Consider the following 26,281-nt stretch of genomic DNA (forward strand, 5'->3'; position numbering starts at 1 on the left):
ACAAAATTCAAAACTTTTCTCTCCCAAGATGTTCAGTCCCAAACAAAGATTAAACTAGAATAGTAATCGTGCACATTTGACGTAATAAACGCTGACGCTTCACGTAATTCACTAAACATTATTTAACTCGGCGGCACGTGAAGATGTTACGTCACTTGTAGTAAGAGAGCTGGGGACAGGTTTGTGAGAGAATTTAGATTTTTATAGGTACAGTTTTTTTTTTAGATTTTGTATGTGGTCCTGTTTACAAAGATAAATTGTTTGTAATGTGTGATATAGGGTAAGTTAATGTCGTAATGAAATAATTTAAAAATCTGTTAATGACTGGATCAATGGAGTGCTAGGACTGATGATGATCTAAAATAGTTCCAAAATAGTTTTTAATTAAATAAAAGACAACAACAGCAAATCAATATGTTCACATCAAAAATAAACAGTTACGTAGGTATAGTACTGGCTTCAGCCAGCATTTTTATCCGCACCCCGTGTTAACTACCTACTTTGCACCCTTATAAAAGTAGTCCATAGCCTACTAATGGTTCAGGAACAAACTTCTCCTTCATAATATTAATGTAGCTTCTATTATCTAAAATTCCTTTCAGCCAATCCTCAAACCAAATTTGGAAAGTATCAGAACACATATTAACCGAAGCCGGTTCAAGTAGCACGTAAACATTGATTAACTGAGGCACGTAAAGTCAGCCGATCTACATACATCACGGAAAACCTCTCTAACCTGCTCTTTGCGTATATATACGTGTGTACGTATAGGGAGAGGTGCGTCGGTGTTACATTGAAAAACGATTTTCTTGTTCAGAGTTTTGGGTAAAAATATTTATAGATCTTGATCACGTGATTCTTTAGAAAGAATACATTTGGGTTGCAATGTAATTTGCTTTGCGATGATTGTGACTTGTATATGGTAATTGTAGGGTGTAAATTTTTTGTTAAGGAGGAAATCCATATATAATTAATAATAATATAGACTATTCTCCACTTGGGGTCGGTTGAGGCGTGTTTCGGACAAAACCCTAAAACCTCAATGGTGGTGGATTCGTGTACTTATGGTCGCAAGCATGGAATCGCCAAAGTATTCTTCCGCACGTAGGGTCCTGTTATAATTCAGGATGTGTCAGGTTATGTTCAGCTAAAATATGTTGGCTATAAGAGCATCATCATCTCCTATTTCCAGTCTCAAACCAATTTTCTTTAAAATGTGATCATGAATTCATGCTTTCAATTCTCAGCAAGATTTTCTATGTGACTCCAATCTCTCCCACTATTAATATCGCTGAAGCTCGTTTAAACAAACGGGCCTTAATTTACGATCTGTCTCCTAGCGCATATATCCTAGAGCACACGCGATTTCATGTTAGCGGAGCTCTTGAGACTAGGCGAGGAGCTTGAGAGCGCCACAATTTCATTATCACGGAGCGATCGCGAATATTTGTGAAATCTCTTCGTGCCTCAACTTGGAAGAACTTACCATGGAGAACAAAATGACTAGCGGAGGTGCCATAACGGAAAATCTCCTACGAACGTAGCACACCAGAATGCAGGTGTGCGGGGAACGAGGAACGTTACTGTCTCCGCTTTGTTATGCCTTCTTTGGAACCCATCCAGTTTTTTTAGTACCAACAGTCATTGACATGTGCACCAATGAATCAAAACACCTCATTATTTCACTCGTAACTGTTCTTTTTTGTTTCCGTCTAAGACCAAGAAGATGACGCCTGTTGGTGGCCTAGTGGGCAAAGATCCGACCTCTCGATTATGAGGGCGCGGGTTCGATTCCAGGTCAGGCAAGTACCAATGCAACTTTTCTAAGTTTGTATGTACTTTCTAAGTATATCTTAGACACCAATGACTGTGTTTCGGATGGCACGTTAAACTGTAGGTCCCGGCTGTCATTGAACATCCTTGGCGGTCGTTACGGGTAGTCAGAAGCCAGTAAGTCTGACACCAGTCTAACCAAGGGGTATCGGGTTGCCCGGGTAACTGGGTTGAGGAGGTCAGATAGGCAGTCGCTTCTTGTAAAGCACTGGTACTCAGCTGAATCCGGTTAGACTGGAAGCCGACCCCAACGTAGTTTGGGAAAAGGCTCGGAGGATGATGATGACCGAGAAGATGACGCCTGACCTACCTGCATTATGGCATCTCCACTCGTTCCTTACTCCGTGATTTTTACTTAAATCGAAATAGGGAAATACTTTCGTCGTTTGACTCCTGTACTAATTTGTTTTGATGCGGCTTATAACGACATCGTGTTGCGGTGAGTTTTTTGTCTCCTAAAGCTTCGTCAGAATATTCTGGCTATTTCGGGATTAAGCCTGAATTGTGCACGATGTATTCGGAAAAGTATGCAGCTATTTGTGCCGGAGTGAGCTGGATTTGTGCCGGTTTAACTGGAATTTTGAATTATAACGTGGTTTGGGATAAGCTTGTTTTGTTAACTGTTTTTTCAAGTACATTTTAAAGTAGATTCAAAGTGGTTTTAATACATGTTGATACAGTTTGAAGTATGTAGATTTAAAGTCTGACAACTAATGTTACCAGGTTGTCCTCATAGGATGATGAAGTCATAAAGACAGTCGCTCCCTGTAAAACACTGTAATTGATTCAAGTAAAACAATGGCAAGGAAGCCGACAAATGCCGAAATTATATCAAAAAGGCTAGTCAGATGATAATATCAGTTTAAAGTTGATTCACTAAGTAGTTCAATTGTAAATAATTAGTTGTAGAGATAGACTAACATTTAGTACCTATATGTATGTTAAGCCTAATATAAATTCCTCCAATTTACTACGTTGTTCTAGACAAACATACATTTGTATCATAGTCTATATCTGAAGCCAGTCTAAACAAAAACAGTCGTTGTTTACAGACAGTCTGAAGTTGAGATATTATAACTATTATTTACTTGTATTACAAATAATGTAAATACCATTTCAAATGCCAGCTTAAATTAATAGTTATTAAAGTCTAGGGTATTTGGCTGTTCTTTTTTAATTAAAAATAAATTAAGTGAAGGAATTTGTGTAGCCAGATTAGACTTTTATAAAATTACTAGTTACCTACAGTTTTACCTGCGTCTCGATAGATCAACTTCTTGCACCCAGGTAAAAAATTGTAGCGTGAAAGTCTTCCAGTTTCACGTTTAGAATAGAGAGATTTTGTGACTTTAAGTATGATGTGATGAAAATTGAAAATGTAGGTATTTTGTAATTGATCAAAAACAGGTTCGAGTGTTATTAAATCTTTATACTTACTGTCTCGTTTATAGCAATAGCAGATACAAATCTGTAGCCCGCATTTTATACAAAATTGCAACATAACTGTGAAAATGTGCTTTCAACTCTTTCGGCAAAACACACAAAACATTGTTTATGTTATGCCAGAATAAAAAGCACAAAACTGCCGGCAATTGACGTAAACAAAAACATAACTTGATGTTTACATGCTCGGAGCAATTTACCAACCGGATTCGCCATCGACACGAAGGTCTACCAATCGCGGGGAACGAGGCTCAATAAATAGTGATAGCTGACTGGTACATTTTTGATCATATCACAGTTACACACGCACACAACAATATTAACAAACACAGGCATAAACTTAACGCATACATGTTATGAGAGTGAGCGACGACGCTTTTGATCTACAGAATAAGCGTGTTAATAAAACACAACAATAAATAACCACGATTTTGTTGGATTCTAATTATTCGATGCGAAACAGTTTAGTGTGGGCGCCCTAAGTGCATTGTGCATTGTGTGCGAGGTTATCCTAATTAAAGAATACAAGTCCATGCAAAGTTATGTGCCAGTGACTACATCTTTGACAGAAGCCAATGGCGTCTCCGGTATGTTGAATACTCTAAGGTTACGTGCTACGGATACAAAGCAGGACTATTTGGTACATAACTTCCATGTATTTCATGGTTTTTATTGCACTTTTATTTGTCGTATACAACTTTATGTCACATAAAACGACCACCTTTTTCTTAATTTACTGACTGCCTTGCTTTTTTATCGGCTACTAAAGAATATGTCGTGAATGAATCGAATTTACAGCAAAAAATCATATAAAAAAGCTGCTAGAAACAAAATAGATGCAGAAAACATGAGGAGCTTAACTGAATCTTAAAAAATCAAGTAAAAAGATTCGGAATGTATTGTCTATTTCTTAGACCTACACAGATTTCTATTGTTATCCTGTTTCTAACTTTAATCACAAATACATATACCAAAATACCTCGTAAAAGTTAAACAAGAAGAAACTCGAAATCTATTACCATTTTTCGTATTACAAGAAAACTTCTAACATTCAATAACATCATCGAGGAACAAATTATAGAAACATCCCCATACATTATATCAACTAAAGTAATTCTCAGCCATACTGTAGCGAGCCCCCATTACTATTCATGAATTTCAGGTTCAAATCCAACCCTTCAGATTCCATTAAACTGGAATCCAACCCTCGTATGTACCGAAAAAACCTCATATTATAAATATTTACAAGGAACGAAACTTGTGTCAAACAATATTAAACTTTAAGTCAATAGTTGTAAAGTCAATTTTTGTGCGGTGGTTTTGAAGAGGTTTGGGTCATGAATTTCAGTACGTTTTAGTTTTGGTAGGTTGGTTATTGAAATATTTTTTCCTGATTTATTGAAGAGGCTTCTAAAACTTTGACTTGAGTTATCAAAATATTACTATTAAGTAAACAAATCAGTCATCACAGTAATCGATATAGAAAATATACAAGTACTTAATAAACTTAATGTTTCACTCACACTTCCTGAGACAACCACTTTTCGCAACTGGGTAAAAAGAAGCCTATTTCTTTTCTCAGGCTACCTACTAGACTACCTTTCATCTGCAGTTATAGAGTGAAAACAGACAGAATTACTTTTGCCTTTATAATATTAGCAAGAATACTTTTAAATCCATATACAATTTATTTAAATCTTTTCAGTAGTTTTGACGTATAAGACAAACAGAGTTATTTGCCTTTATAATATTAGCAAACACACTTTAAAGATTCCTCTCAGTAAAACACAAAACTCATTAAAAATACAGAGCAGTACTTTGTAACAAAAGTTAAAACTCGCAAAGGAAGGGCCGACGCCATCGCTGGAAGGATCTTGAGTGCCACTGTAACATCATATAAGTAGGAGAGTACACTGTGTACAAATAAAGACTTGTATACACTGTAAGAATTATTATGTGTTGATAAACATACAAAGTATACATTGTCCTTTAAATACTTACTTATTTTTTGTAAAGTCAGACAAATGTAACTTAAATAATATACACATAAAAACACGCTTTTTATAATGACGTTTTAGCTATTTATGTATTATCATCAGAACTCAGAGCGTGTGCAAAAGTTCATCCTAATCGAAGACCGGAAAATGGGTCTAATTAAGATTCCAAGATTTTCTTACATACACGTTACAAGTGAAGCTAATATAAGCGTATTAAAAACGTTGACAAACAGCTGAAAATCGGCAATTTTTGAAGGTCAAATTTACAAAAGACAACCTCATACACAAACCTTTTACCCCAATAACACATGCCCTTCACCACTTCCTTTGTGTGTGTGTGTTTTAAAAACGCCGACCATGAAGACTATTGAATAAGCATAGTGTCATAAAAATTAAATGTAAAGTTAAACATTCAGCTACAAGAACATTTTATTATATGTAGGTATAAGAAGTGTACAGAATTCTTACATAAAAAAACATGCTAGAGGGGTAACCTGGCTAACAGAAATGAGTCTAAAACGTACATACATACAGTTAAAAACAATCCCTCTCCCACCCATCATTCAGCTTACCTCGTGGAGTGCTTGCCGTGACGTCATTGTACTGCACTCCACTTTGCCTGCATTGTACGTGCAATTTCTTAGCGCAGTACACATAATCACTGGTTACATAGAACTAGGTATAACTACGCAGTTCTTTAGAAGTGGTGCACGATGGAATACTAACCTTGTTGGAAGGGATGAAGGTCGAAATTGTGTTGAAAGGGCTGTGTTTTTCAGACTATAGATTTTGGTAATAAGTGTGCAAACAGACAAAATTATGTGTTAAATAACGATTGTCTATTGTTTAATCACTGGTTACATAGAGCTAGGTATAACTACGCAGTTCTTTAGAAGTAACGCACGATGGAAAAGTAACCTTATTGTTAGGGGTGAAGGTTGAAATTGTGTTGAAAGGGCTGTGTTTTTCAGACTATAGATTATGGTGTATGACTATGTATTAGTGTGCAAATAGACAAAATTATGTATTAAATAACGACTGTCTATTGTTTAATCACTGGTTACATATAACCAGGTATAACTACGCAGTTCTTTAGAAGTGGTGCACGATGGAAAACGAACCTTATTGGAAGGGGTGAAGGTTGAAATTGCGTTGAAAGAATGGCTGTGTCTTTTGGAGTATACATTTTGGTAATTCATTCGCTAATTAGTGGTCATGTAAGCAAAATTGCGCAGTGGTTTTTGAACTAACAATATCATATAATGGTTGTTGTTATAATCATCGGCTGCTCACTAAGTCTCATTCCATTTGTTTCTCTTCTTCCATCTGCTAATATTATAAATACGAAAGTTTTTATGAATGTCTGTATGTATCATGTACCTACGTATGGGTATGTCGGTATTTTTATGTCTCATTCATGCTGAATAAAATGAAACTTGGTATGCATATAGCTTATATGTACCTTCATATATCAAAACCACATAGAGACTACTTCCTATATATGCGCGAAAAGTTTCTTCGGGACCCTGGACGGCTGTTAAAACTATACGTAGTCGAATAGGTACTATATTGAATATTATATACAAACTAGCCGTTTTTCCGCGGTTTCACCCGCGTCCCGTGGGAGCTACTGCCCGCACCGGGATAAAATATAGCTTATGTTACTCGCAGATAATATAGCATTCTAATGGTGAAAGAATATTTAAAATCGGCCCAGTAGTTTTTGAGTTTATCCATTACAAGCAAACAAACAAACAAAGTTTTCCTCTTTATAATATTAGTATAGACAAACGAATCAAATAGCATACAAAGATTTTATTGATATTTTTTTTTTTTAATTTTACATATTATACCTATTTTTCTGTTTCATAAAAGCCTCTGTTCATAAAACTACCTTCCATTAACAGGCTTACGCATCGCCAAACACTTTCAGTCGCGATCAATGTAAGTGCAGGAGAATTAAAAACCTCCGCATTTCAAACCAGTTGTACTGCAGTTTGTAATTTATGCAAATGGACGGAAAGAATGGAGCTTTCTGAAGTTTCAGCTACTATTTTCATTAGTGCTAACTATTATACCACTCAACGCTGCATAGTTTAGCATTTTTTTATACAAGTTAATGTTATATGATGAGAAGGGGTTTTTCAAAGATATAATTTTAAATGATCCAACTTGATTAACCCTTCTGCTAATAAGTTTTGTTTTAAATAAAAAACTTTTAATATCTGGTATTCCCTCAGCTGAATCCGGTTAGACTGGAAGCCGACCCCAACAAGATTGGGAAACGGCTCGGAGGATGATGATCTGTTACTGCCTCAACTAATCTTTTATTTAATACTAGCCTTTCTATCTAGCTTATGTTTTGTCAGACGGAGATTTAGTGTAGCTTCCATAAAGTGAAATAATGTCTACCTATACCTGTAAATTACTTCAGTAATTAAGGTACAAAATATCAACTAACAAAAAAATGCATCCTTGAATATTAATTTTGAAAACCTAGCTAGCTGAAAACCACCTGGCTTGAATAACAACCCTGTTAACATTTTTAAAGCTCATATACAACTAATATGTATCCTATCGACCAACACACCTTTCGTACCAATATTCGCCACACACTTTCATACACCACAATCTCCCACACCTAACCTCATCATCATAATCCACCACTTCGGACCCAAAAAAAGATGAAATTATTCAGCTCTCATTCACCTGCTCACCTTATACTCTTCACTTGAAGGTTTACCATAGAGATTGTTTCGTTTTCCCAAAATATGTGGTAAATTGGACCGTGTACGGCCAATTTGCGTTGATTTCTTTATCCGAGGCCGGTCGGACGTGACCCATCCGCGATGAATCCAAATGAGAAGGTTGGTGCGGTTGCTGTGAAAGCGAGAAGACGATGAATTAATCATTAAATGAAGAAATATTTATTTTCGTTATTAAAATACACTGAAAATTATATCAAAAGTTTACTAAATGTGTATTTACTTAAAAAGGAAACTTAAAACTAGTTAAGTTCGTCAAAAAATTGGTCCTTATCGCTGTCATCCGGCATTATACCAAATAGGCTGGCGGCGCGTTGCTATCCAAAACCAAATTCTTTAAAATTTGGTTTTTGTTTTGGCTGCAAAACTGCTTTATTCGGTTAGAATATTGGGTATAATAAGAATATTGTAAATTCTAAAGACATATAGAAATCTTTATCTTAGGTTTGTACCTAAATAACGAGAGAAACTATGCTGTTATATACATATTAATGACTGTGGGGATAATTTATACATATGTACGTACTATTATTTTCATGTGAACATTGTTCAAAGTTTTAACCTAGTCTGTATACCCACCTACCTCACCCTTGTGAGGATTGTGTATTCGTAGGAACTTCTACTTCCTATTCATAACTTCCTAGCTATTGTTACTATTGTCAATAAGTTTAAACTAACAAATAATATAGGAAATCGATAAGGCAAAATGAATAATAGGTATTTATTTTAAAATATTATGAAGCTGGACAATCGGTTGTTATTTCAAATATAATAAAATAAATTATGTTTGTTTAAATATAAACTGTTGTTAATGAGACGTATTATTATAAAACCCTGTCGTTATACAAAACAAAACATAAATAGTTATGTTGTTCAGCAGTTGTTTGTAATATAATAAATCGTAATCGAAGTATGAATGTACGAACATAATTTTGCTCTTCCAAACTAACAATCATCATGAACTGCTGACATTATACCTTTCAATACCAAAATAATATTAAACACATCTTTAATTATCTACCCTTACACGAACCAAAGCCTCTTTCACTGCCACCCAACCACAAACGTCTCTTTTCGGCATTTATATTCGCGCAGCCCAACCGGGAGTATAGACGACCTTTTTATCGAAGTTCGAGCTCAACCTCCGAATTGCCTTTTAAATCCCTCAAAGAGCTTTCGTAGTATGACAGTGTAGTTCGGTACTTAGGGATGTTTCAAGTGGTTTGTTTTAACGCATTTCACCCTCTTTTATGACCATTTAGTTTTGTTTCAATGCTTCAAACATTTTAAGGTAATGGGTTGGATTTTATATGGGTCTTTTTGCTATTAGTTATTAGCCACATGAAAGTGAATGGGGCTTTTAGTTTTGAATGTTTGTTTACATGTTTGGCTGTATGTTAACACTCTTATTATAATGGTCCTAATCCTTACCGTCCCTCAAGGGAAATCGCTAAATATACTAACATATGTAATGCAAGTTGTCCCTTGCGTTTTCTCCCAACACTTTCTACAACGCGATTAAAAGTAGCCTATGTTCTTTCTCAAGCTCTAGACTGTTTGTGTTCTCTGTTTCAGTCTGTGTATGTCTGTATCTCAGTTCAGTAGTTGGTCGTCACAGACGGACAGAGTAACTTTCACATTTGTAATATTAGCAAGGATCTAACCATAATCCATATCTTTGTCCCCAGAACTAGTAAGAGGAGAATCAGTGGAAAGCGCAAGCACATCAACAGGCAGCTCCCAAGAAGAGACTGAGGAACCCAAAGCCTTCATGAGGACACCAGCCGTTGGTGGCGTAGCAGTCAGGAGTGGGGAAGATGCTCTTCTCACCTGCGTGGTTTTAGGAGCTAAGGGACGACCAGTCCTTTGGAGGCGGGCGAAGGACCTGCAACTCCTGACTGCTGGAGGCGTGAGGGTCACCAGAGATGATAGAGTTGATGTTTTACATGATGATAGTAAGTACTGCTTTTTCAATAGTAGGTACCTTATAATAGCTAGACATTTAATTGGCCGAGTGTGAAGCACAGGCCTCTTCTCATACAGAGAAGTAACGATTGGTCGAAGTTGGCGATTCCAGATTATTTGTGTGTGTGTTTTATTTTATATAGATAGGTACGTAACTCGATAGTGAAATATATTTTTGAATTGGAAACGCATGCCCTAGGGATATACAACATTTATCATGATACTCGTGTATTTATTTCGATATGGAATACAGAAAAAAAATACTGTTTCGGAAATTCAAGCTTTCTATTAAAATTGGTAAAGTTCACAAGGTTTTTATGCCCTGCATCATAATGTAAATAAATAAAACAATGTTGATATTTGTTCTGTTTTGATGTTTGGTTATTGAAATCGTATATACTAGAATCAATACGCTTGTAGATTAATTAGCGAGCTCCAACGGTTTCACCCGCGTCCTTTGGAACTTTATGTACACGAATAAAAAGTACTTAAGTAACATAATAGCCTTCCTCAATTATTGGACTATTTGACACCGAAACAGTGTTCCAAACGTGGATACCATTAGATCCTATTTGCACGTTCAAGCAAACAGACAAACAAACTTTTCAACTTTGTAATATTAGTCGCTCCTTGTAAAACACTGGTTTTCAGCTGCATCCCCAATATAATTGGGAAAAGGCTAAACTGTTGACCAAAACTTCTCATTTTAAACATTAAACTTCAAAAACATGATACTTTCCTAATAAAAACAGCGTGTAATAAGCAAGCTCTTTCTGACCTTGCACCAAATACATTATTTACGTGTTACGAAGCGCTGAATTTGCAATTATAATGGCTTCAGCAAGATATACGGAGTTTACTTTCAGTGCTCTTCAGCATAAAATGAATAAGGTTCAGGAACAGAATACTCATTATGAAACACTATTAACCTAATTAAAATTTTGAGTGTACCTAGTGTTTTGCTAGAATCTTGTTTTGGTCTGTTTTTGTTTGTTATGAGAGATTCACCATGAATGTGAAAAGAAAATATTGAAAATGAGAACAATCTTTGAAAAGATTTTAAATGTTTTAGTTATCTGAAACTATGGGGGTTTCCAAGAATTCTCATCAATTGAAATCTTTCAAAATCAACAATACCAACTTTTATTGATGTTTTGTTTTTCAAAAAGGTTTCTCTGATCCTCATCAAAGATCAAGAAATTCATATAATTTCCACTATATTCCCAGCTGCTACAAAAATGATTCTTTATCACCAATACTAATAATAACCACTTCCACAGCCGACGAGCCTCTGCCGGGACCAGGTATCGCGAAAGGAGGTGACGTATGGGCGCTGGTCATCAAGTCGGTGAAGGCTTCAGATGCTGGCCTGTACATGTGTGAGCTGAACACAGAACCTCCTGTCAGGAGCTTCCATAAACTTACAGGTTTGTACCGTAGATACGAAAACTAAGAAGCTCAGCATACCTTGCAGTATTCTAGATAAAGCACAAGAAACGTGCACTAAGTTTAATACTAGGTGTTTGTAATTTAATGTCAAGTTTCATATTTATTCTTCCAATTTTTATCATCATATTATGAATCGATTACCTTTGTAACTATTTACTCATCTTTGAACGACATACCAATTTAATATTTACATAATGTCAATTTAGTACTTTTCCACCTTTGGACGTATTTTTTTCCTTTTCATCATCCATTTATATCATCACTTAGCCTTTTTCTTGCCATTTCAGGGTTTTTTACAGTCTTTCTAACACCCTTTTCAATTTTTTTACCACAGTTATCTCCCGAGGCCTAACACCACCAGAAAATCAGAACGTAACAGACAGCTACTCAGCAAACATTCCTACACTCTCATCCCTCGCGCTGTCCCACAACTATACGGACTGCTGCATTGCTGCCAATGTGACGAAGACCTGCCTCGGCTTCTGCAGCATACAGACCATACTGGAGGGTACTGGCCAAGACCCGGAGACTTGTCAGCCTGACTTCCCTGCTATTGTCAAGTAAGTGTGCCTGCGAGATTTAAAGATTCCTATCCTTTAAGTTTAAGGCATCTAAGATTTTAAGGTATCGCTACCTGGCAAGTATCATATCATGCAAATATGGACTTTAAATGTGCCTCGTTAGATTTTACATTGATAAATTGACAGTCGATTAATTTGCCAATGAAAAGTATGTTTACAAAGCATCATTTAAAGTCCATATTTATTTGAATCATATTATTTTTGCCATATCTTTAGTGCTCAGCTATTTGTTTTGGTACTTTCAGTTTGGTACGTTAATTTCAGTCTCTTGTTAGTTCTATTTTGATCCAGGTTTCCTAAAATTAAAATGAAAGGCATTTACTAAGAGTAGGCGTTTAATCAAAGTTTGTTATAACAGGTATTTACAACACAGGCAAATCTCAAACCTTTAACATTTTATTAAAAAACAGACGTGGGTATATTTAATCAAAGAAGATTTAATACCCACAGATTGAAAACGCCAATAATTTGTATTAACAAAAAAATTAACTAACGTAAAATATACAATAAGGTCAAGAACGAAATTCACTTATCCCAAAAAGCAATTTCTTTTAACAGAATATAGCTTTTAAAAATATTAGCTCTAGATACTCTAAAAGCCAATTAAGTATTGTCTAAGTACAATGGCGGGCTGGTCTTCGCCTCAGTAATCAATCACTTTATATGTATTGCTAAAATAGACCGTACCTGCGTCGTGTGAGCTGGCCCTAACCCACAGACTGCAAACTTTTAATCGGTCGAGTTTGTTTGGACTCATAAATCGGTATGAAGATGAATAGTGGTACACACATTACAAAGATGAGATGAAAATGATGAGAGAGAAAACTTTGATTGGAGTCAAGATTTTAATTGAAAAAACATATTGCCGGTCAACTATCGGCCGACTTTTTAGTCTACAGTGTGTGGGTATTCCTTAGTTTTAAAGGCAATCTATCAACAAGTGGGTTCTTGACAAATTGCCGTTGTCACTTACGAAAGGAGCTTATAAATAGCTGAGCAACAGTTCAAAAATAAACCACATTTAGTTTAAGAAACTGAAGTTTAGTTTACGATTTTTAATGTGTGAATGTTTGAGTATAAATCAATTCAAAGAAAACTAAATACCTACTACATGATGAACAGCTCATAATTATACAATCTACTGAAAATATGATTTTTATTCGGTAAGGTTTTTCATTCGAAAGGTTATTCATGTGTTAATTTTGATAAATTCTTGTGATCTATCTGTTCCGGATTAAAACCTTTTTAATCAAACGTTATTGGATCAATGAGTTCGGGAAAGGTTAATGTTGTTAATTAATGTATACAGGATGTGCCTTCAAATAACACTTTATAAAACACCACCTGTGTACCGCGGTTTCACCTACGTCCCAATTTTAGATCAAATATAGCCTATGTCACCCGGGGCTAGTGTAGTTTCCGAACAGTTCAAGTACCTAAGTAGGAAGTTCAAAACCAATACCTAATCTTGGAGCGTTTTTTTAACGACATCAAAAATCATCAAATAACCCCTCCCGCTGTGGGTTAGCAGCGGTGAGTTAGTGTAAGACCTTACTGACTAAAAACCATCGTGTTCCGTCGTAAGCCTTTTATGTACCAGGGCCGCGGTAACTCTTTCGAACAATCCCGCAGCCCCGGTAATCTTGGAGCCTCAAACCCTTATCTTCCACCACCAGATGCATGGCAGACGGACGCAACCACGTCCCCTGCTGCGTGCAGGAGCGAGTACCAGACATCTGCCAGGATGTCTGCCGAGGAGAGTTCACGCCGGTGACGGATAACATCAAGACCCACTACTCCTGCGCTTCTTATATGGAGAAGACGCTGGCTTGTATTGTTGAGGGAATTGGTGAGTGCTTTTTGAAAATGTTAGTGACTTTGGGTCATGAAAATGACTACATGTACTCAACGGATCTGTTTTTGAGACAAAATGCATTTTATTCTGGAATATCTGGCATAGAATGGGGCACAGAGTATCTTAGATATATACGGAATGGGTTGATTCTTTGACTTTGATACTGAAAATATGCAATAATATATTTTTTAAGTTACTTTTTTCGTAAGGTGCGCAATGGCACATGGTCTACTATATATAATGGTATTTTGTTTATACTTAACGTACCATGAAGCCTTTTTACAGGCACTGGATCTAATGCAAAAATTGTGACGAGGCATCCCATATTTTCGTTTCTTACTTATTTACAATAAAATTAATAGTAGTTAGTACAATATTTTCACCTATAACTCCTTTACAGAACTCCTCCCAAGTCCCCCAGAAGACGTGGAAGTGGAGCCACTAAACGAGAAGCAACTAAACGTATCATGGAGTCCACCAGTAGAAAACACAGACTCAGTCATAGAGTATGTGGTCAACGTGACCACACTGCGCTCATTCGATGCCCACCTCATCGATCCCTCAGAGAGCTCCATTAAAAACAATGGAACTATGAAGAGTGTTCTGCCTATGACTTACAAAGTGCCTCCGAATAAGACTTACTTTGTTCTGAACGATTTGCTGCCTTTTACCATGTATGAGATTACTGTTACTTCGTATAATATTCATGGATCAAGCTTGCCGAGTTATGCAATCAGGTAAGTGCTAAAGTAATTTTTTTGTGCTTCTAAAACCAACCTCAATAGAAGGCAAATTGTATTGCGATTTTTTCAAGTGTGCAGTCTTTTAATTTGTATTTTTAAAATCTTGAGGTTATTCCACATAAAACAAAGGCGTACTATAGAAATCAATGGAGAAGGTCTGTCTATCATCATCTCAGCCGATGAGCATCCACTGCTGAACGTAGGCTTCCCCCTCTGATTTCTATAGTAAGCTTTTTTTTATTATCAGATAACCTCCCATATCTGAACTACCTACTGCATAGGTATGGCCTAATTATGCCACAAAATCTAGATCCTTAGCACCATCATCTATCTACCCTAGGTCCCTAACCCTGACTCCTGGGAAGATGAAGTCAACAGAAGTGGCAGCGGCGCCCAAACTACCCGACGTGCGCGGTTGCTGCGTCTCAGCCGGGGTCAACCACTATGGTTGTGTTGATAAGCTCTGTGACCCCACCAAGACCTTCGAGATTGCAGTAAGTGGACACATTGGATATCTGTGTGTTGGTAGTGAGTTCATCATCATTGTATCATTATTGAAGTCAAATAAGGGTTTTCCGTTTTAAGGCGGTAAAATTCTAACTATAAGATCTTTGGTATAAACCAAAAGTATAAAGCCTACGACACATTGAAGAATGGGCTTTGGGTCGGCAAACACAGTAGAAAACAGGTAGACACAGCAAAACAAGGCATATCCACACATTCATGTTACAACAATCAGCACTTTCACTAAAGCCATACGATTAAAAGTCTTGATTAAGATGACATGATTTTTCACCCAACCCCGAATTAATTTTAGAAAGAAAGTACGTAATTCATCCGCTCAAAACTTCAACTGTAGTATCAAAATTTTCAAGACCATCGAGGACCCCAATAACCAAGAAATGTCTAATCATCAAATCATCAGCCACTGAAAACTCAAAAGCCACCAAACCACATAACTTCATCATCACCACTAACCAAAACCCACATCATTTGTGACTAACGCACGATCACCCACTGGAGCCGTGTTTAACCCTCAGCTGCAGGTGACAGATCTGATGATCTGCGCGCCGTGGGCCGGCGTGACCTTCGGCTGCCTCGCCAACGGCATGGACCATACTCCGTGCTGCAGGTCCAAGGGGCTCCCGGAGTCGTGTTTGCCGCTTTGCAGTGGCAATATTACTACGCTGGATTTCAATCATTTCAAGTGAGTTTTTTTGTTGGCTTTTTTTTCTTTAGCTTGTCTAATTTTTTTAAAGTACTGTACTACTCATACATACTTAATTCCTTGCCTTGTACTATTTAGTTTCCAATGTGTACAAAAAAATATTGTCATATTTAGCTCCCTCATAAACTCCCTTATGTACTATCCCTATGTACTCCCCCTATATACTTTCTTATGTACTCTCTCATTTTTCTCTGTATGTACTCTTAACCTTCGCTTCATTTTGTATCACGTTCAAAAAAAAACTATGTAGATATGCGAGATTAACCTTCAAACCTTATTTATTAACGAAAAGAAAAGAAAAATTCAAACAAAAGGTAAGAAAATTCTGTAAAACTTTAACTACTTCAAAAACATCAGTTAAGACCTGCGTTATTTTTCAACAAAGATGTTATTTCGCAAACTCCTACGCATTAGGCCTCGGCCTCGAATTTTGCGGGAAGCGGGGCGGCAGCGGCGGCGGCGCGGGAGCGGCAGGTTCTTACGCGTATAATCAAATGGACCGGCCCTCGAATACAGCGGCGCGGGGAGCGGGCAACGAGCGGTGAGCTCTAGTCAAACGGTGACCGCCCGCGCCGCCGCCGCTGCCGCCCCGCTGCCCGCAAAATTCGAGGCAGCGGCCTTAATTTTGCTTAACTTCTAAACATTTTAGCTGTGCTATATTCAGTTTTATTTTTAAAACATTCTTTCAAGTTTTATGATACAACTTTTAAATATGATTTTTAAACTAAATATCTATGCTAAGTTAGGAAAGTTTCCGAAGCTAGAACTTGGCTATCTGACTTAAGTTTATTTGCAAGTATTCAGCCCGTATCCCAGTTTCCCGTTAACTTTGAGATATGTAGGAACTTATATATTTCAAAGCTGGTATTCCATTGATTTCTAAGACCTTAACTAATGCGATTTCATAGATATGAATCTGTTGAAATTCTATACAAAAGTTTTGATCATAAGATTAATAAAACTTTTACTTGTAGGTTATATCTTCAAATTCATCATAATACTTTGTCTTCCTTTATCAAAAAATCTACAAATCCTTAGTAATTTAATAAATACGAATCTATTTAACCGGCTGTGGTAAGTAGTACCCTTTTATTTTGGGGAACCGGAACAGTCCTAAAATAAAATAAATCCAATCACAAACGCGAAAAACCTATACTACCCACATCTGTACGTAAATACAATGAGTCGAAATCAACTCCGAGTGTATTGTTTAAAAGTGTTCTTAAAATATCTTGCAAAGTCATTAAAGTACCCTCAAATTATATGAGAAACAACCCACAAGGAGTCTTGGGAGACACCGTTCGTTTCAGTGAATTTTATACAACCGTAATTTTATTTTTAACACGAGTCTGAATGCATTATGAGTTAGACAGATTTTTCCATGTTGTTTCATTAAAGAGTGTAGATGATAATATCCAGGAGTCAATCTTTCTTCACAATAATTATCTTCGAAATTGGAACGTAAAGGCTACTTGGATGTTACTTAATGTTTTCACATTAGCGGATAAACACGGCTTTTCTATGTGCGTTACATTCCTTGGAACAATTCAATCACCCGATTTCAGAAATCATCGTTTGTGTTAAAAGTATATAAATTGCTTATTGTCGTGGAAAATGTGCTAGTGTGGAAACGCTCTCATTCCAAGTACACTCCTCGATCCAAATATAAAACAAAACCTACCGACTTAAGTACCCCCTTTTTAACCTACTATTCCTCCACCAGGTGCCTCCGCTACATGAACTCTTACACCAACTGTCTCCTTCGCGGCTACGGGGTACTTCCAGGAGCTCCCTCCCGGCTGTACCTCACGAACATTGACACAGACTACGCGGTGGTCCACTGGTCTCCTCCCACAGTACTGGCTGATACTGTCCAGTATTATAACTTGCATTACAAGAGTCTGCAGACCGGAGATGAGTACAGAATTCTTGAGAAGGTATGTCACGTTTAATATTTGAATTGTTATAATGTTACATCCCCAAATGTATACAATATCCTTGTTGAGAACCCTCTCTTATCAACCCGAGGCCTTGCAAAGTTTGATGTTTTAGTATTAAAAGGATAAAATAGATGATCAATTTGGCTGAACTAAGAATCGCTTGATATCTATTACAGGCAGTTCTCTTGCCGAGAGTCACACCTCGCCTAAAATTATACGTAGTCTAATATTTCCCGTTCCTTGCAGGTGCATTCTCCATACATCTTAGAAGACCTGGAGTCCAACATGGACTATGAAATTTTCTTAGAAGCAGTCAACGAACATGGAGTTGGTGACGCCTCACCCAGACTTATCTTCAGGACACAGAGTCAAGTGAGTGAATTCAACATATGTACTTACAATTTTTAATAGAACCATAACAAAATTACTTGCTTGTTTCCTTAGCTATCTTTACAGTAAAAATCTTAACATATCTTCCAATATAGCATCTGAAATTAATACGTCTCTCACGACAGACAAATAAATCATCGGGATTCAAGAGTTTGCCGTCAAATCAGAATTATAAACTTCCAACTTAGGACTATCAGGCAGCTTTCAGCTTCTAGATATATCACTAGAGGGTCCTCTTCTCGCATTTTGGAACTTTACATCCCATTTAACCTTCTTCTCTTCAACTTAGACCTCTTCTCCCCCAGGTAATAGAAGAAGAAGAAGAAGCATCGAACGCCTACAACGTGACGGCCTGCTGCGAGCGCGTGCAGCTGGCTGGAGTGTGTATGCCACTATGTTCATATGATGCCAAGATGTCAGACCTCAGGATGTTGGCGCCGCTTTGTGCTCAGGACTTCCATAAGCTGCTGCGCTGTGGTGCTGGAGGTAAGCCTTCAGATATCTGTCCTTGTATAATAATGCAGTTACTAAAGTTATTGAAGTTGTAGGGTTTGTTTCACATTTTTATTATTTGACTATTTGTAGACCAAGAATGTAAAGATACCTTGATGCACCATTTATACCATTAAACAGGATCTGTTGAAAGAGATTTCTATAGAACTAAGCATCATCTTGCCATTTTGGTTACAAGTTTGACCGCTATGCGTATCCATGTGTCTATTTGTAGCATCGTAGTTGGAACTTATTTCGACTTAGACATTGTTTATTGGAATCGGCGCAGCTGTTTTATCTATTTCTTGTTCTGCCGTTGGATTACTAAATAATAAACTGTCATATACCTAAGTATTTAATCTTTAGTAGTCATAACATGTTATATTAACAAAGAGCGTTTGCTTAGGCCGTAACCATGAGCAGTGTTGCTGGCGTCGCGGCGTGCCGGGCGCGTGCGGCGGCGTGTGCGCGGGCGCCGCGCCACAAGCGCTCAACTCCTGCGTGCCCTACATCGGGAACATCGTGCAGTGCTTCGAGGAGGGTACGTAACCACGAGCAGTGCTGCTGGCGGCGCCACAAGCGCTCAACTCCTGCGTGCCCTACATCGGCAACATCGTGCAGTGCTTCGAGGAGGGTACGTAACCACGAGCAGTGCTGCTGGCGGCGCCACAAGCGCTCAACTCCTGCGTGCCCTACATCGGCAACATCGTGCAGTGCTTCGAGGAGGGTACGTAACCACGAGCAGTGCTGCTGGCGGCGCCACAAGCGCTCAACTCCTGCGTGCCCTACATCGGCAACATCGTGCAGTGCTTCGAGGAGGGTACGTAACCACGAGCAGTGCTGCTGGCGGCGCCACAAGCGCTCAACTCCTGCGTGCCCTACATCGGCAACATCGTGCAGTGCTTCGAGGAGGGTACGTAACCACGAGCAGTGCTGCTGGCGGCGCCACAAGCGCTCAACTCCTGCGTGCCCTACATCGGCAACATCGTGCAGTGCTTCGAGGAGGGTACGTAACCACGAGCAGTGCTGCTGGCGGCGCCACAAGCGCTCAACTCCTGCGTGCCCTACATCGGCAACATCGTGCAGTGCTTCGAGGAGGGTACGTAACCACGAGCAGTGCTGCTGGCGGCGCCACAAGCGCTCAACTCCTGCGTGCCCTACATCGGCAACATCGTGCAGTGCTTCGAGGAGGGTACGTAACCACGAGCAGTGCTGCTGGCGGCGCCACAAGCGCTCAACTCCTGCGTGCCCTACATCGGCAACATCGTGCAGTGCTTCGAGGAGGGTAGGACAACACTTACCTACGAAAGTTTACCTGACTGTCTTTCGTTCTTGCACGCCATTACAATTAAAGTGGTTCAAATGGTTTGGTACATAGATCCTAGAATCCGAGAAAGAACGTAAGTACATACTTTGTAGGGGGTGACAACTGCGCGGAACGGATAGTTTCTTCAACTGCCTCGACGGTCTAGTCGTATCGGAGTCCGTCCCATCTGGCTATGACAGTACACCTAACTGATCTCTTTAGAGACAACGGCCGTCTTGGCTTGAGGCTAATATTATTATTGTTAAGTTACCTTCTCTCTTCCGCAGGAACTGGTCTCCTCCCTGGCCCACCACGTGAGCTGCACGCAGTAGTATCTACTACCAAAGTGTTCCTGGACTGGGCGCCGCCGCAAGATGGCGCCAACGTCACCTCGTACGTTGTCCACTGGCAGAAGATTGATAATAACTCACAGCCGTACAGTTACAATACTATGCAGAGTACTTACAATGTGAGTAATTTTTATTATTATCTAAACTTATATTTTGTAAAGCTTAAGAGTCTGTTTATGTGTTTGCTTTACTGGTCGTAGATGAAATAATTTAATAAGTTCCTACTCTTAGATCACTTTCCTAACAAGGTTATATAGGCTGATTTTTATCCATGTGCGTATGGTTCCCAAGGGACACGAGTAAATTCACTGATGGTATTTTTTCTATAAAATCTTCTCTCATGTTTTCTATGCAGTAAAAAGTCAACCAAACATTTCCTAGACTGCCAAGTTTAGAAAATTTGATTTACCTATTTCAAAAACGTTATCAGTAACTTTTGACCCAAAGAATAAAGCTGCCATAGAAAATTATTATTATAAATAGATTTGATTCTTTTTTAACAGCCTAAAATTACCACATATATTGCCCAACAAAACAACACAAATAAATAAATAAACACTACCCTCCATAAAATAGACCCATTTTCGTAGTGCAAGTTATAGTTCCTAACATTTCCCCATTAAACTGTTCTGAGCCACTAAGCATTACCCATTTGAATAGAACTCGGTATGCATTCGAATACACCCTGTATACTAGTACAATGGATTTCTTGCGCTAGCAAACTATGCAATACCTACCGAGTTAGGTAGGAGTAATCTGTAGATTGCGATTGGATATTTAATTAAGAGAGCCTTTGCTTCTAGTGCCTTAGCTCTGGACCTTTATTTCTAGTTTAACTAACTAATCAATGTTGTCAGTCACCATACGTAATAGATACTCCATATACTGTGGAACATAGCAGGTCAAATTTTGAATGAGAGACGCTTGTTAATGAAACTAAATTCCCCGAGCAACCGAAGAAGTTAGATGACATTCGGGAAAACACGAATAAACTCGTCATGACAAAATGGTCACCCATCCACCAACCATTTATACATATATTTCTTAGCCACGAGCTTCTCCACTTACTAAAAAAGGTCAAATCTTCGGATTCTAATATCACAGCTAAACTGAGATTAGAATCCTAATACCAAACAAATACATTCGATAGTCCAACAGTTACATTCTTCCAGATAACCTAACATTTATAATTTGTATTTCCTTAATAATTCTTCAACAGAAAATCAACACCACAGACACAATGACGCACTTAGAGAACCTAGAAGTGAACAGCACGTACCACGTGTTTGTCGTGGCAGCCAACAGCTTCGGCGAGTCGCTGCCTTCCAGCATGCTGCTCTTCAACGTCTCTGATACTGGTGAGGATATACTGGCTTTTGTGTTAGTTATGGTTTTATATCGATGATCTGTGGTGAGGTGGTCGAAGTGCTAATCATTACATTAATAAGAATTTTTACATTACAATTTTAATTCACCGTTTTCTCCCCAACAGAAGAGAAAGAAGTAGCCGGAATACCGTCACCACCACACTCGTTGTCTGTCTCCTCTCACTCGGCGACATGGCTGACCCTCACGTGGCAGCCTCCTCAGTTTTCTCAGCCCGACGAGAAGATTACATACACGTAAGTTATTGTATTACTAAGTTTTATAATGTAAGTAGGGTAGGAGTTAAAGTATCAGCATCTCAAATACACACCAGTCACAATTACCAGTGGAACTTGAACAATGGTTGTAATAAACGTTGTTTCCTACTCTGTATGAGAAGAATTCTAAGCTCAGAGTGAGAAAAAAACAGTCAAAAGGTAAAAAATTGAAGAAATAACCATGGTATGTAAATAGATTAGTATCTACGTCAATAAATGTACCTACTTTGTAGCTACCGCAACTTTTAGCATAGTCCGTTTCAGCACGTCCGTTGCACAAAATGTTTACCAGATTTCAAACATCGATTCCCCAGAATATCCCTTTGTGAAACCTTTCCGGGAAATATCCCTTTTTCCAATGATCAACTGTTGCGTAACAGTATGAAAGAATATAAAATAGGTCAAAAGGCATTTTAATCAATACAGCGCGATATGGTCAGTGCACCTGAAAGTACTTTTCAGAATCAGTGATTGAACCGATTCTAGATAATTTGTACATGATTTTTTCCTTCGAAGAAAACAATACTGTTTGCCAAATATTGGCCTAAAATCGATTTACTCTATGTGCCCGCACATTGCCGACAGTATACTATTTGTATTTACTATTTTTAAAGGTTGTATTGAATCCAATCAAACTATTTAGTCGGTTTGGTATGGTACCTGATTGTACTATCATTTATGTCCATATTGATTTATGAGCCCAATCCTACTATCGGCCTACAAAAACTTTGAAGAGTGTACTCTAGAACTACAAAAGTAGCACTCCTTCACACTCGAAAAACCAGAGAATAATTTACTATTTTTAGACAGAATAAACAAAATTCCAAAACAAACAGCCAGTTCCCCAAATAATAGCCACCTCTCAAATCAAAATACTACTCGAGCGTCCACAAAAATAACCCCGAAGCTATTTTCCGATCCCCAAACTATTCCGTAACCCGTTTGGTTACAACTACCGGCAAATTTTAACCAGAAACTACAAGCAAACTTTTTTAATGAAACTATGGATTTTTTTAATTGTTGTCCTAGCTTGTACCACAACGGGACCATTATGAGAGTTCTGGTGAATAAAAAGTAAACATTTAGTTCAGAATTGTCGCACTAAATGCAGTTTATGAACTATAATGGTTTTGAAAAGCCTTGGAAGTTTGCAGGAAATGTTTCTTTTTTATTTTGTAAAAGGTTTCTTATAGTATTTATTTTGGTGGGTGCAGCGTGAATGTCAGATTCTTACTAACAACAACTCAACTTAGTCCTTCTGGACTTGTAATCTTTCAATCAATCCCGCAGACCCGACAGGATCCTTCTGTACCTATCAATACTTTATAATATTAGGCTATCAAACTAGTTTTGTAACTATTCTAAACATTATTTTATGTTTCTATCTTTGCAAGCATATAGAGATTGATAGAACTTGCTAATACTGCATCCCGTATGCAGATATACTTAATTTGCCGACAAATCGATCGCCTTTGTTTTACCTCAATGAAACCCTTATCAGTCAGTCAAGTGACGTTTTCAAAACTTCTTCTTCCTCCGAGCCTTTTTCCCAACTATGTTAGGGTCGGCTTGATGACGTTTTCAAAGCTATCCTCAACAAAATCTAGCAAATTTATTCCTCTATAAATATCCTAACGAACCTTCATTCTTCCAGATTATTCTTCAAATCACCAGCTCAACTCAGCCAGACGAACGTGACAAACATCACAACCACAGTCCCAGGACATACCCTGGAGAAGTTGTCTCCTAACACGCAGTACGTCATCTGGGTGAAGGCTCATGCGGCTGCCGGGGATTCGCAGCCGTCGGAGACGCTGTTGGCCTGGACTGACCCGGCTTACCCGGCTTATGTTGAGGTAAGGCAGTTTTTAAATAATATAATATAAAGAAAAAATTGCAGTAGAATGAAGAGCCTCCCTCGTTTTTAAGAATTGGTTGAAAATAAATAATCTCATGAAATATTTCAGTAGAAGAAATGACTTGTGTCATCAATTTAAAAATACAACAATTTAATTGCATTTATTTCTTTCACATAGCGGTAAAAAATAACTATAGCACTAGCAAGATGGCACCTAATATTAATTAACATTTTGAAAATCCCCTTAAAAAAACAAACAATTTTGTTAAAAGAAATAGTTGAATTCTGATCTCAAAACCACTAGCTATTTCAATTCCAACCGAGTTTACATATAAATAACAAACAAAACTTCTAAAAATAACCATCTACATAAACATTTACCACTTAAAAATATTCTCAAAAATAAAATAAATATACAGAGGTGCTATTGAATTCAATATCTTTTGCCATTACAGGCTTGCTCCAACTCCGTTGGAGATTATTTTAAATGCAAATTGTCCCTTTTGAAGTGTTATAAGAAAATGTATGAAAATAAAACTCTCAAAGACAAACAGAAATGCAATGTAGAATTGCGTTTATACATTTATACAGTAGAGTGAATAAACTCATTGGCAATAAGGCCTGGTGCTCATTGGCGGTACGGGATTTTTAGACGAATTAAAATATAAATTAAAATTATGACAATAAAGAACTGCTAACTGCGAGTCGGACTTGTGCATGAAGGGTTGTATATCCATTAGGGTATCTTTAAAACGAGTATAAAAAATACAACCAATTAGCTACATTTTTCCTCATCTAAATACCGTGTCATACCGTCAATGAGAGCCGGGTCTAAGACCTTACTTTCAAAACAAATTAATGGTGGAACTCATAAAACTATCTGCAACTTTAATTAACCCGAACCCAATTAAAATGTATACAATTCAATGCGAAACGAAGACGGGTCCACTTCAAAGTTTGTCTGTCTTTAAAGGGTCTTTCATTATGAATATTTCAAACCCTTTAGTTAATGTGTTTTACGTTTTCTGAAATGGTCAAAATGGCTGCTTAGCCTTTTATAAAATATAATTGGGTCTGACTACCGGCGTGCCGAACCTGAGGTCCGGGGTTCGATTCCCGGTTCGGTCGACATTTGTGTGATGAGCATGCTTGTTGGCCGTGGTTTCGGTGTTATAATATGTATTTATAAATATGTAGCTATATGTAGTTTATCAGTTGTGTTAAGACCCATAACACAAGTTAATTAATAACTTACCATGGGGCTAACCGACCGTGTGTGAAAAAGTTCCCCGATATTATTATTATTAGACCCGACGTATGCTACAAACTTTAGTCGGCCGATAGTTTGACGCACTGATACATAAGAATGGAGATGTATGGTTGTGTGCTAATTACAATGATGAAGTATCTGGCCGGGTCATGATTGGATTCAAATTCAAAATAACTATCGGCCGTCAGTTAATTCTGCAGTCTAGTTGATAGATTAAGCTGTATTGTGCTGTCACTGAGCCAATAACTCCTTTATAATAATACTTACTTACTTAATACCAAAAGATTTCTTTTGGTATTTTATTATAGATAGACTTTGAATTTAAAACTATTTCAAATACATTTGACAGATTTGTGCTACAGAGCTTGACATACTTCTTAAACACCTAATATTATGACATTTTCTATCGATTATAATTGCATTGTAACAACAATATTTGTACGCTGTTTAATAACGGCAAAACATGAAGGTTCTTATTTATTGTATCTCTAACACCTTGTATACTCATGTTTTATAAATAAAATATCTTTATCTTTATAAATAATGTTCTTTAACAATGTTTACTTGTCCTCAGCCACCATCAGTGAACCCCGTGAACTTGGTGGTAGAAGGATCCAGCATGACAATCCTTTGCATCGCTATGGGAACACCCACGCCTACTATATCGCTCTATATTTCTGGTAAGTTTAAATTCTAACTCTATTAATACAGGTAATATAACGTGTTTTGTTCATCTATACTAATATTATAAAGAGGAAAACTTTATTTGTTTGGTTGTAATGAATAGGCTCAAAAACTACTGGACCGTTTTTAAAAATTCTTTCACCATTCGAAAGCTACATTATCCACGAGTAGCATAGGCTATATTTTATCCCGGTATGGGCAGTAGTTACCGCGGGACGCGGGTAAAACCGCAGGAAAACGGCTAGTGTGTATATATTTAGATTAGCTATTTCGTTCCAAGATAGAACAGTCTATTTCAAATCAGACTATAATCAACTCTCATTATAAGGTTTCATAAAAAATTAAATGTTAAACCTCAACTAATGCTGAAACTTAAAAATAAAAAAATAGAATCTTTCTATTTAAATTTTTATCGTATAAAATAACACTCCCTTTGACGTGAATGATATTTTACAAATAGTGTACTATTAACTCCAACCCACTTCGGTG

The 26,281-nt window shown here is 37.6% G+C and overlaps 1 protein-coding gene across 2 annotated transcripts in view; it reads left to right on the top strand.

The window, feature by feature from the left end:
* The window catches only part of LOC110379869 (Ig-like and fibronectin type-III domain-containing protein 2), a 159,817-nt gene that overhangs the window by 110,348 nt on the left and 23,188 nt on the right, over positions 1 to 26,281 (top strand). The window contains exons 6-21 of one of the 2 annotated variants that reach the window (XM_064039025.1): positions 9,727 to 9,993; positions 11,284 to 11,430; positions 11,787 to 12,012; positions 13,710 to 13,882; positions 14,289 to 14,625; positions 14,972 to 15,125; positions 15,672 to 15,838; positions 17,583 to 17,796; positions 18,046 to 18,171; positions 18,495 to 18,675; positions 19,088 to 19,222; positions 20,275 to 20,456; positions 21,557 to 21,695; positions 21,830 to 21,959; positions 23,635 to 23,836; positions 25,683 to 25,788. In XM_064039025.1, coding sequence (XP_063895095.1) covers positions 9,727 to 9,993; positions 11,284 to 11,430; positions 11,787 to 12,012; positions 13,710 to 13,882; positions 14,289 to 14,625; positions 14,972 to 15,125; positions 15,672 to 15,838; positions 17,583 to 17,796; positions 18,046 to 18,171; positions 18,495 to 18,675; positions 19,088 to 19,222; positions 20,275 to 20,456; positions 21,557 to 21,695; positions 21,830 to 21,959; positions 23,635 to 23,836; positions 25,683 to 25,788 — 2,886 coding nt within the window. The remainder of the gene's footprint in view (positions 1 to 9,726; positions 9,994 to 11,283; positions 11,431 to 11,786; positions 12,013 to 13,709; positions 13,883 to 14,288; positions 14,626 to 14,971; positions 15,126 to 15,671; positions 15,839 to 17,582; positions 17,797 to 18,045; positions 18,172 to 18,494; positions 18,676 to 19,087; positions 19,223 to 20,274; positions 20,457 to 21,556; positions 21,696 to 21,829; positions 21,960 to 23,634; positions 23,837 to 25,682; positions 25,789 to 26,281) is intronic. The other variant, XM_064039026.1, reaches the window with a different exon arrangement.

The sequence above is a fragment of the Helicoverpa armigera genome, chromosome 18 (genome assembly GCF_030705265.1).
Source record: "Helicoverpa armigera isolate CAAS_96S chromosome 18, ASM3070526v1, whole genome shotgun sequence".
In the NCBI taxonomy this organism is placed as follows: Eukaryota; Metazoa; Arthropoda; class Insecta; order Lepidoptera; family Noctuidae; genus Helicoverpa; species Helicoverpa armigera.